The sequence below is a fragment of the Otolemur garnettii genome, unplaced genomic scaffold, assembly GCF_000181295.1.
Source record: "Otolemur garnettii isolate 467f Iridium unplaced genomic scaffold, OtoGar3 scaffold00041, whole genome shotgun sequence".
In the NCBI taxonomy this organism is placed as follows: Eukaryota; Metazoa; Chordata; class Mammalia; order Primates; family Galagidae; genus Otolemur; species Otolemur garnettii.
Genome location: NW_003852436.1, coordinates 10,515,784 through 10,527,843, shown reverse-complemented (window position 1 = coordinate 10,527,843; position 12,060 = coordinate 10,515,784). Strand labels below are relative to the sequence as shown.

Here is a 12,060-nt window from a genome sequence, read left to right as displayed (position 1 = left end):
CCCTGACCAAAAACTGCAAAAAAAAAAAAAAAAAAGTTTGAGGAAGAGTCCAGGCATAGTGGCTCATGCCTGTAATCCCGGCACTCTGGGAAGCTCAGGTGGGTGGATTGCTTGAGCTCAGGAGTTTAAGACAAGCCTGAGCAAGAGCAAGAACAAGACCCTGTCTCTACTAAAAATAGAAAATAGAAAAATAACAAAAAAGTAGCCAGGCATTGTGGTGGGCACCTGTAGTCCCAACTACTGGGGAGGCTGAAGCAGGAGGGTCTCTTAAGCTCAAGAGTTTGAGGTTACTGGACAACAAAGTGAGACTTTTTTTTTGAGGAAAAATGAGAAACTATATCAGATGAGGCTGGTATGTCAAGGAAGAGTTGGACTGATAATTAACTGTTTTGTGTTAGTAAGATGTGTATTCTTATGCTCTTAACTCCTAACTTAAATAATGGTTTGGATGCATAATGTTTATACATCTTTATAGGATACAGTGTGATGTTTTGATACAAGTATACATTGTGTAATGATAAAACCAAGGTAGCTAGCGTAACCATTACCTTACATATTTGTCTTTTCTCTGTGGTGAGAATATTCAAAATCCTTTCTCCTAGGTATTTTGAAATACGCAATATTGTTAACTGTGGCAACTCCACTGTGGAATAGAACACTAGAGTTTATACTTCTTACCTAACTATAACTTTGTACCTATTGACCAAACTCTACCCATTCTCTCTTACCTCCTACTTTGTTCAGCCTCTGGTAACCACTCTTCTACTCTCTACTTCTATGAATTCAATATTTTCAGATTTCACATATGGGTGAGATCATGTGGTATTTGTCTTTCTGTGCCTAGCTTATTTCACTTAAAATAATGTCCTTCAGTTTCTTCCATGTTGCTGCAAATAACAGAATTTTTTTTTTAATGTCTGGTTAATATTTTGTTGTGTATACATATTACATTTTCTTTTTTCTGTTCATCTGCAGATTCCCTATCTTGGATATTGTAAATAGTGTTGTAATAAATATAGGAGTACAGACTGATTTTAATTTCTTTTGTATATAAACCGAGTAGAAGGATTGCTGGATCATGTGGTAGTTTTATTTTTAAGTTTAGAAGGAACCTTTATACCATTTTCCACAATGGTTGTACTAATTTACTTTCCTACCAACACTGAGCAAGGAACTCTTTTATATTCTTCTTTCTAAGTTCTCTCCTCAGAGCCCTCATTTTGACTATTACAGCAGCGTGTATCCCTGCTACAAGAAACTCTGTCTTAGTCCTTGATAAATTGATTTTATAACTAACAACTTACAAAGTCGTTTCTTCATTTGCGTGCTGTTATTTCTCATAATAGTTTGAGTTAAAAACATGTTTCGTTTTGCCCCTTTGTATTTTCTGTTCTTAATAAAATAGATTTTCAGCAAATTTATTTAATGGATAAAATGATAGACTCCCTGGGAATTCTATGAGATTTAAGAGAATGAACTACTGGATATTTTATATAGCATTTGATTCTTTCTCTCATTGGGGTTTATAAAATAATAGTTAATATTTGTTGAGTGCTGTTGGATATCGATAAACTTTCTGTTTTACTGGCTGGTTCTCTATATCTTTTAATTTGATATTTGAGTCTAGTATGAACATGAGTATTTCTTCCCTTAGATAATGTTTTATATAATTGGAAGTAGATTATGGTTGGTTTATACATTTATATGGAGTAGGAAATAATTTTAATAAGAAAAATTACCTTTAGAATCCATGAAGTATTTACACCTTTCAAAAATTCCTCAACTTTTCCTATCTACAAATATTGTCTTTGCATTTAAATCTCTACTTTAGGTAAGCAGGAAAGAAAGTTTGTTTTAGATGATAACAGGCAATATCACTGAAATCATCACTTCAGTCCTTTTTTTAACATCAACTTTCCTTTTTTCCCATTCTAACCAGTCTTACGCTATTGCTGAATTCCCATGTACTGACTGTTGTAAGTACATCTGTATATTTTATTTTGTAGTTATTTACTTCCCTGTCTTAATTTCTCTTGAATCTCAAACTTTTAGGGCAACACGTGTCCCACTACAGGTCTGAGCATAATACTTTTTACGTAGCACTTACTTCTTATGGGAAATTGGAAGAGTTCATGAATGTGGCACTTTGCTTTTAGTAATATGTACCTGTCCTCAGCTGTTAGACAGACATATTTGACCAAATCTTAAAGATGAGATAGGTAGATCTTATAAATGGAGTTGTAGATGTTTTCTCTCAAAACTTTATGAGTTAACACATACACGTACTGTGGTATAGTAAATAACCATCTGGAGTTAAACTTATATGTGTACCTAAAAAGGATTATTTGGGATGAAGAATGCAAATATATGATTCTATGATTACTATCTTCATTATTTGGGATTTTACCCATCATAGGTTTAAGAAAAAAGATGAAGAGCAGCAGTCTTTTGACTTTTTAGTACTTGGAATTACTTTGAGTTTTTGGAAATAATTAAAAATGAGAAAATTTGAATCTCATTTTTAATCTTTAATATTTTCTTTAGTTATGGCAAGAAAACATTTCTATATAAATATGTGAAATATGACATTTATTAATGCATAATAACATAGCAAATGCTTACTGTTTTATCTCTGTGTTGCTGAGAGTATCCATTTAAAGAGATTAATAATGGCATGATGCCTGGGTAATAGTTTTCAGATGATTTATTTTGGAAAATTTTAAAACCACATTTTTGTATAAGTCGTTATTATATGAAGATGCTGTCTTTTATGGAAAAGAATTGTTTTCTTTTGTGGAAATTTGATGTACACTTTATACTCTCTCCCCTTTTAATAGAGCCCATGAAATATTTCAAATCATTATTTTAAAAATTAAATTTTTGTGTTTTTTATTTTTTGGAAGAACTTTTTTATGGTCATGTTATATATACCTTGTTTTGAATATTAAAAAACTATTTTGTTTACTTTGTTAAAACTGATCCTAACATGAACTATTAATACTGTAGTAATTGTTTTTTAGCCTGTTTCTTAGAATAAATCTAAAAATGTGAAGGCTGAGGCAGAAGTATTGATTGAGGCTTGGATTTTGAGACCAGCCTGCAAAACATAAGGTGAACCCCCTCTCTTAAAAGAAATCAGTCTGGAGAGAGGGTGCACATCTGTAGTGGTAGCTACTCTGGAGATGTAGGTGGGAGGATTGCCTGAGCCCAGTGATTTGAGGCTACAGTGAGCTACGATGGGACCAGTGTACTCTAGCCTGGGTGTACTGAGAGGTCCTTACGACTAGCCATTGAGGACCTCTCTGTTAAAAAAATAAAATGATAAAACTGAAAATAACGAATTCAATCAAGCATTCTCTGTAATAACGTAGGTAGCTTATTCACTGTGTTAAACAATGTTTTTTATTCCTCACAATTCTTATCACTTAACATAGTACCTCATAATTGATTAAGATTGTTTATAGAATTAAAGATGTCCATTGTATTGCTTTTCTACATTGTAATTTGACGAATTTCTTTTACTTTTTGTAAGAGGAAAAATCTTTTCCTTGGGAATGAGTTGTAAAAGCAGGGAACCCATGTATACTTTCTAAATTACATGGTATCATACATGTATTAGCCATCTTATGCTTCCTGGCATTTTATTTTACAGCCTAATGCAGTATGTATGATTCAGTTTTCTTTTCTTTTTTCTTTTTTCTTTTAGGACAGAGTCTTGCTTTGTCACCCTCAGTAGAGTGCCCTGGTGTCATAGCTCACAGCCTCAAACTTTGGGCTCAAGTGATTGTCTTATCTCCTGAGTAGCTGAGACTATCGGTGACCACCACAATGCCTGGCTATTTTTATTTTTTATTTATTCATTTATTTATTTGTTTTATTTTTAAGTCAAATACACATAGATCATGAATACATTCATGCATATGTGGGGTACAATGTGCTGAGGTTTTTTTTTTATACAATCTTGACATGGTTACATTAAACCAATCAATATAGCTTATACCTCATTTACTTGATTATTGTGCCAAAACATCTATGTTCTACACTTCACAGATTTGACTTGTACCCTTGTCATATGCTCCGTAGGTGTGGCCCCGCCTTTTACCCTCCCTCTGTCAAACTTCCCTCCTCCCCTCCCTTCCCACTTCATTTCTCTCCTTCATCCTGGGCTATAGTTGTCTTGTATCTTTCATAAGAAAGTGTGAGTAAATATATAAGTAGGTTTCATAGAAGTACTGAGTACATTGGATATTTTTCCCTCCATTCTTGAGACATTTTACTCAGGAGAATATGTTCCAGATCCCTCCATGTAAACATAAAAGAGGTAAAGGCATCATCTTTTTTAAAGGCTGTATAGTATTCCATGCTGTACATACACCACAATTGATTAATCCATTCATGGGTCAGTGGGCACTTGGGCTTCTTTCATGCTTTGGCTATTACAAATTGAGCTGCAATGAATAATCTGGTGCAAATATTTTTAGAGGCAGGGGTCTCGCTCTGGCTCAGGCTACTCTTGAACCCATGAGCTCAGGCAATCCACCCAACTTGGCCTCCCAGAATGCTAGATTATAGGTATGAGCCACCATGCCTGGCTCAGTTTCTAATCTTATTGTTTATCGTCTTATTAGTTATGTTACTAAACAAACGGAAATAAAAATTGATAATAAGGAAATCTTGGAGAGATGGTACAGGCGGTAATTTATTTTATTTTGACATGATTCTTTTTATATCTAAACTGCTTTCCAAATCTTATATTTGAGCATATTGTTATAAACGATATTTCCTTATGTTTAAGTTTATGCTTTTATTATTAATTGTGGACTATATAGTTTAATTTTTATCCAATTATGTTTAATAAAGATGGTGATACTATGGTTATAATAATAACTAACTTTTATTATGTTCTTACCATGTGCCAGTCACTTAAAAGTGCTTTTTTGTTTTAGCTTTAGAACAACCTTGTGAGAAAGGCATTATTTTAGGTTCATCATACATCTTAGGCTTAGAGAAGTTTAATAATTTTTTCCATTAATATACAGTTAACAAAGGAGTTAGAATTTAGATTTGAATCCTAAATTTTTACATTACAGTTTAATTCAAAATTATATTACCTGAGTTGTTTTTAATTACTATTATACAACTGAGATTTGAATTGATATAGAAAGCATTAACTTTGTAAATGACTGAAATGTGAAAAATTAATTCAGATATTTTGTTGTATACATAACTCAAAATATTAAGGAGATAGCAAATTGATGGACTTTACTTAGGTATAATATTTTTATTAAAATTGATATTTTAAGAAGCTAAAACTAAATATCATTTTTATAAACTTGTATTATTCACTTGTCTTTCCACCTGTGAGTTAACTGAGTCACTATCAGGGTGGAGGAAATGTATTATTTAAGGTGAATGTTTTCCACAGCAGGTCCATGGACACGATAGTCCAATAATTCTTGTTTATCTTATTGTAATACATTTAGTAAATAGAATGATGACTTCCTTAGGAAGAGAACACAGAGTTGGTGGTACTTCCAAATTACATAACAATAATTATAATGCCCTTGAAAGCAATGGAGTCAGCTATTTGGTAATTTGATTGTATCAGTTTGGTATATCTGTAGTGTCTAGTGTGGTAGACACAAACCACTATTTAGCAATTTGAGATATGACTAAATTGTGATGTGGTATAAGTGTAAGATTCACATACGGTGTCAAAGTCTTAGATAAAATAAGAATAATAATATTGTTAAACCGTCTTATAAATAATTTTTTTTTTGAGACAAAGTCTTACTTGATCACCCTTGGTAGAATACCATGGCATCTTAGCTCACAGCAACCTCAAACTCTTGTGTTCAAGCGATTCTCTTGCCTCAGCCTCCCAGGTAGCTGGGACTACAGGCACCCCCACTGCACCTGGCTATTTTTTAGAGACAGGGTCTCGGTCTTGCTCAGGTTGGTCTCAAACTCGTGAGCTTAGGCAATCTATCAGCCTCAGCCTCCCAAGTGCTAAGAATATACTCATGAGCCACTTTGCCCAGTCCTTATAAATAATAATTATATTAATTTTTTCTTATGTTTTTCTATTTTACAAATTCTTCTGTTTAACCACTTTTTCATTTTAGTGATCATTCTTTTAATTTCTAGAAGTATTATTTTTCATATTTTCTCATTAAAAATAATATCTGAATCTGTCATGTATAATTCTATAATTCTTTTATACCTTTAGTAATTTGAAAGATACTGACTATATTCTATTCAATAGCAGTTGTTGGGAGAGCATCTAATCTTGCCGTTTGTTGTGTCTTCCTACTCTTTTTCAAAATGGATTGTGAATTGTGATTGTGGTTTATCTTTAGGATAGCTTTTCAGTGAAAATGCTTCAAACCTTGACAGAAAGCATATCTCTTCAGAGGGATTTTACATTTCCTTTTGCCTTGTGCCATGAGCATATTAACAACCCGTACTGCTTTAACATTAATTTCTTACATCAGACCACAAACCAATGTATGGGCAAACTCATTATTATGAATTCTCAGGAAAGATATTTTCTCAATTCAGACCAGGCAGAGAGATAAGCTTATTACCTCCTTTGACACATTTCTTTTCACTGAGAGTAGGTACCTGATTTTAGGAAGATGTCTCAGTTTCAACTCTCTATGTTGCACTGGCTCCAAACTATCTCCTATTGCCACAGAGTCATTAAAGCTAAAGCCTCTTGGTTTCATGCCTTAGAATCCCTCTTCTAACATATCCAAACAGATATACATACTATGTTTCCCTGAAAATAAGACCTACCCGCAAAATAAGCCCTAGCAGGATTTCTATGCATTTGTTAAATATAAGCCCTACCCTGATAATAAGACCTAGTGAGTGGCATGGCTATGCAGATACACTGCATAGCCATGTCATGCATTTCAGTGTGGAGCAGTAAGGAAGACCGGAATACCTTTTATGTGCCACCATTCCTTTGTCCAAGCCGTTGGCACTTGTGCAGGTGCGCATGTGGTAACCGTGGTCGCAGGCATCCTATTGCTCAAGTGCTAACAGCTAAGGAGAAAGAAGTTCACGCATCACTAGCACCAGCCCCACTAGGACCAGCCCCACCACCAAGGTCGGCACCCCCTATCAGGTTCCAGAAGAAGATGACTTAAAACTGTATTTAAATAGTGTAGATTGTTGTATTATACTTAATAAAAATAAGACATCCCTTGAAAATAAGCCCTAGTGTGTCTTCTTGAGAAAAAATAAATATAAGACAGTGTCTTATTTTCGGAGAAACACGGTACTCAAATTCTCACCTAAGTCAATGATAACATTTGTTTATGCTTGTTTCTTTGGTTGTGAGAACATGGTTCATGGTTTGAGTTTTGTCATTGAGGGTTTTCTTTACTTTCTTTTAAGCCCAACTCTGCATTTCAGACAATTTTTCTGTACTTTGGTTGGTATTTCTTGGCGTTTTTAGAGGAGTATTTTTTTTTTCTTTTGAGACAGAGTCTCGCTATGTTGCCCTGGGTAGAGTGCTGTGGTGTCACAGCTCACAGAAATCTCAAACTCTTGGGCTTAAGCAATTCTCTTGCCTCAGCCTCCCAAGTAGCTGAGACTACTGGCACCGTCCACAATGCCTGGCTATTTTTTTGGTTGTAGTTGTCATTGTTGTTTGACAGGCCCAGGCTGGATTCAGACCTGCCAGCTCTGATGAATGTGGCTGGTGCCCTAGCTGCTGAGCTACAGGTGCTGAGCCTAGAGGAGTATTTTTAATAGTACTCCCAGAAATGTTAGTTATACAAGTCATTGCAAAGAAGTGAGTATGATTCATATTTTAGGTGAGAAGAAGTTTTATCTACTTAGGCAACAGTGTTTTAAACTGTTAAACCACCCAGAATTTCCAAATTAATTGCTATTTTCATCTCAATTAATTAATTAAGAGTAAACAGGGTCTTGCTCTTTTGCCCAGACTGGAGTGCATCGTGTGATCATAGGTCATAGTACCCTCAAATTCCTGCGCTGAAGTGACATTCCTCCCTCAGCCTCCTGAGTTACTGGGACTACAGGCATTTGTCACTGTGAGCAGCTAATTATTATTATGTTTTTTTTTTGTAGAAACATAGTCCTACAATGTTGTCCAGGCTGGTCTCGAATACCTGGCTACATGCAATCCTCTTCCTTGCCTCAGCCTCCCAAAGTGCTGGGATTACAGGTGTGAGCTACTGTTCCAGGCCTTAAGTTTTTAAAAGAGCTATTTCCTGAGGAGCCCCGAAATATAGAAGGAGAAAGTTTTCTTTTTGAGATAAGACTGGGACATTTTTAATTTTTAAGACTCTTGTACCCAGCAGGAGTTCTCTTATCTCATCATAATCAGGACTAAGCATTGTTAGTATGTTTTGTTTCTAAGTTGCTATTTCTTTTGCTTTTTTTATTTTTAATTTTTTTGTTTTTTAGTTTTTAGTTTTTTTTGCATTTTAACTTTAAAAGTTTATGTTGATTAAAAAATTAACTATAAGATTAAGACCTAAGATTTAAAGCTATAAAATGATCTAAGTTAGTGCTTTTGGTAAAGGGCAAAAGATTTATTTTGAAGTTTATTTTGAAGTTTCACAGATATGTTTTAAAGAACTATTTTGAAGTTTCAAAGATTTGTTTTGAAGTTTAAATCTAACTTAGTCATATTAACTTTTAAAATAAAACAAAAGTTTAATAGTTGGAAAAATATACGATATAGAAACTCAGATTTTACTATTAAAGTCAATGAGCATATTGAGTACGTCTCCATAAATACAATCAGAATGATCATAACACAGGGAAAAAGAAAAGAATTAACAAAAGCTATTTAGGGTCATGGAAAGAGTGCCATTAATACAGATAATTTCAATTCTATTCCTGACTTTTATAAATACTTTAAACAGTGTAGTTTTATGTGAAATATTGAACATCTTCTTGGGTTGACTTTTTAATTCAATATTCTTACCAATATTTTATTGTGCTTTCACCAACTTCCTTGCGTTTTTATTTAAATTGTTTAAGTTTTTATTATTTTATTAGTTATTATCTTTTTGCAAATAACTACCCTATGGTTTTAATTCTAAATCATTTATGGCTACAAAACTGCCACTGTCTCCCTGCTGTTTGGTAACCCTACCAGAATAAGCTATTGATTTAGCAAAGCTAAAATGATTATGTACTGCAGCAAGTAAGAATGCCATCTTGACAGAATCTCAGGAGTATCTCAGGAGTGGGAGAAAGGGTTGGGTAATCATAAAATTTTCAGGTATGAGCTCAAGTGATTTACAAGGTGGGTCTTTAGATGAAGGAATCTTGGGGTGAGTGAAATTTGTCATAGAACAGTTTATGATTGGGGACAGTGAGACAGCAGTTTTCTTCTTTTTTTAAACAAATTTATTTTGGATAACATAAAGGTATGTTAGGCTACATTGTCTGTGTTTGTACAGTATAGTCCCAGTTGTAGTTGAGTCCTTCACTCAGGAGATGGGCCTTATATCCCTACATTGTACTCAGTTGGTACTCATTGTACTCATCTGCTGGTTTCAATTTAGTATTGAGTACATAGGATGTTTGCTTTTCCATTCTTGAGATACTTTATTAAGGAGAATATTCTTGGAGAGATAGATAGTCAACTTCCGCCATTTGGGGAGGCGGAACTGAATCTTTTTCTCAATTATCATGTGACAGGTTCTGGATTTAATGGGGGGGAAAGTGTGGAAAAGGACAAGGATCCAAACTGGTAAATTTCCTGATCTTCGTACCCCACACCACTCTCTGGCCAGCAGTGCTGCCAGGGTCTATTTCCCTTTTTTCGACCCTGCAACAGCCTCTTTAAGCTGTTTAAATGAAAATGTCCTTGGCTTAGAGAGTACTACTCACCTGGCTTTTCACATTACTCTTCTTGATCATGTTGGTGTTGAAACTGGATGAGAAGGCACCTTGGAACTGGTTCCTCATATTTATTCCAGTCTGGATATTTGATACTATCCTTCTTGTCATGCTGATTGTGAAAATGGCTGGGCGTTGTAAGTCTGGCTTTGACCCTCGACATGGATCACACAATATTAAAAAAAAGGCCTGGTACCTCATTGCTATGCTACTTAAATTAGCCTTCTGCCTTGCACTCTGTGCTAAGCTGGAACAGTTTACTACCATGAATCTGTCCTATGTCTTCATTCCTTTATGGGTCTTACTGGCTGGGGCTTTAACAGAACTTGGATATAATGTCTTCTTTGTGAGAGACTGACTTCTAAGTACATCATTTCTATTGCTGTTCAACAAACTATCATTAAAGTGTTCTGAATCTTTTCAAGCATCAAGAATACCAGAGAACTGAGGGGAAGTATCAAATGTAGTTTTATACCACTTCTATAAAATAGGATTGGTGAATCATGGATTTCTAGTCACCCAGAGTTTAATTATTCAATATTTGAGTTACTGAGATCCTTGTTATCCCTATGTAAATAAAGTTTGTTTTGAACCTCATTTTTCTACATGACTCTTAAATAATCTGCTGTTAAGTATGTGGTCAGTATGTAAGTAAATACAAAACCTTTATCCTACATATTTAAGTTTGGATAGTTTAATATACCATTGCTTTATTATGACCAAAGTAGATCGCCATTTGTTCTTCTAAACCAGTGAATAAAACCTAATTGCTGAAAATTAAAAAAAAAAAAAGAATATTCTTCAACTTCATCCAGGCAAATACAAAAGATGTAAATTCTCCATTTTTTTAGTGGCTGAACAGTACATAGAGTCAGCAATTCATATACAGGTATATGTTGATTAGTAAATGGTTTGGTAAGTGAGTTTTTTCCTACATGAGTAACCTACTTTTCTGAAAATGGGATTGTTTGCCTAGATGAGCAATATGTTGTTCAAATAAATTGGTTTCTGTATTTCCTGAGGCAAGCAGTGACAATTTTTATTGGTTTATAATCATATCTTCCTAGCTAGAATTTCCTGGAACAAATAGTGAAATAATATTGACTTGGTTGGTCTTGGTTTTCAACCTACCTGTTATATTATGGGAATGCAGACAGTTTTCTGCATTCATTTCTGAAAACTGAACTCATTTGTATCAATCTTACTTTTTAGACTAAACTAGTATAAATTCTTTTGGAATATATGTATTTTTAATTGACAAATGAAAATTGTATATGTTTATTGTATCCACATGTTGTTTTGAAATATATATAATGTATATACACACACCCACATGTATTATGGAACAACTAAATAACATCTAATTCACATATTAATTACCTCATATACTTATTTTCTTGTGTTGAGAACAATTATCATTTACTCTGCAATTTTTAAGAATTCATACTATTGTTATTAACTAGGCTTACCATGCTCTATAATATATCCATTGAACCTATTTCTCCTATCCTACTTCAATTTAGGGTACAAAATTGATTGGATTCATTTTTCATATCAATTTTCATAATTTGGTTGCTGCTATTGATAATGTTACAAAAGGCATGTCTTATATTGATGAATTATGTCTAGTGAGGTTTGTTTCTCTAATCCTAAAGTTCTTGTTTAAACTAGTGAATTAAAAATTTGCTTCCCTTTTAAGCTAATGTTATTTAACTATAAATTCCAAAGAACAATTTTCATTAAAAATTAAAATAATTATAAAAAATAAGTTCTAAAAGCAAATGTTTACATTTTTGAGTTACAAATTACAAACTAATCTTAAACTATTACACCTAATATGTGGTTCTACTGTACATGAGTAGTATATGCATCAGGGAAGTTTAGTAAGACATAAATTTTTTATTGAGATGAGTCAGCTGATCATGAAATTGATGCTGTGGCCTTGTCTACTTTGCTTATTATAAAACCTAAATTTCTTCAGTATCTCTACTTATCTCTTGGTCGACTGTAAACAAACAGTACTTAGATTGACATCAGAAATATGCATCAATCGGACTTTGACTAAACCTGTCTGAACTATCATACTGGCTCACAAATTAGTTATGTTTGTCAGTATCATGTTCATCTCATCTACATTAGAAGCCACAGATGAACATAGTTCACATCCAT

General features: G+C 33.7%; 2 protein-coding genes across 6 annotated transcripts in view; both read left to right on the top strand.

Annotated features, from left to right (window-relative positions):
• LRBA (LPS responsive beige-like anchor protein) overlaps positions 1-12,060 on the top strand; it is a 736,826-nt gene that overhangs the window by 311,389 nt on the left and 413,377 nt on the right. The window lies entirely within an intron of this gene.
• Positions 9,791-10,488, top strand: LOC100959750 (transmembrane protein 60). Its single transcript, XM_003790216.3, is given in 1 exon segment — positions 9,791-10,488. A coding segment is annotated over 1 exon segment (402 nt). The 5' UTR covers positions 9,791-9,847; the 3' UTR covers positions 10,250-10,488.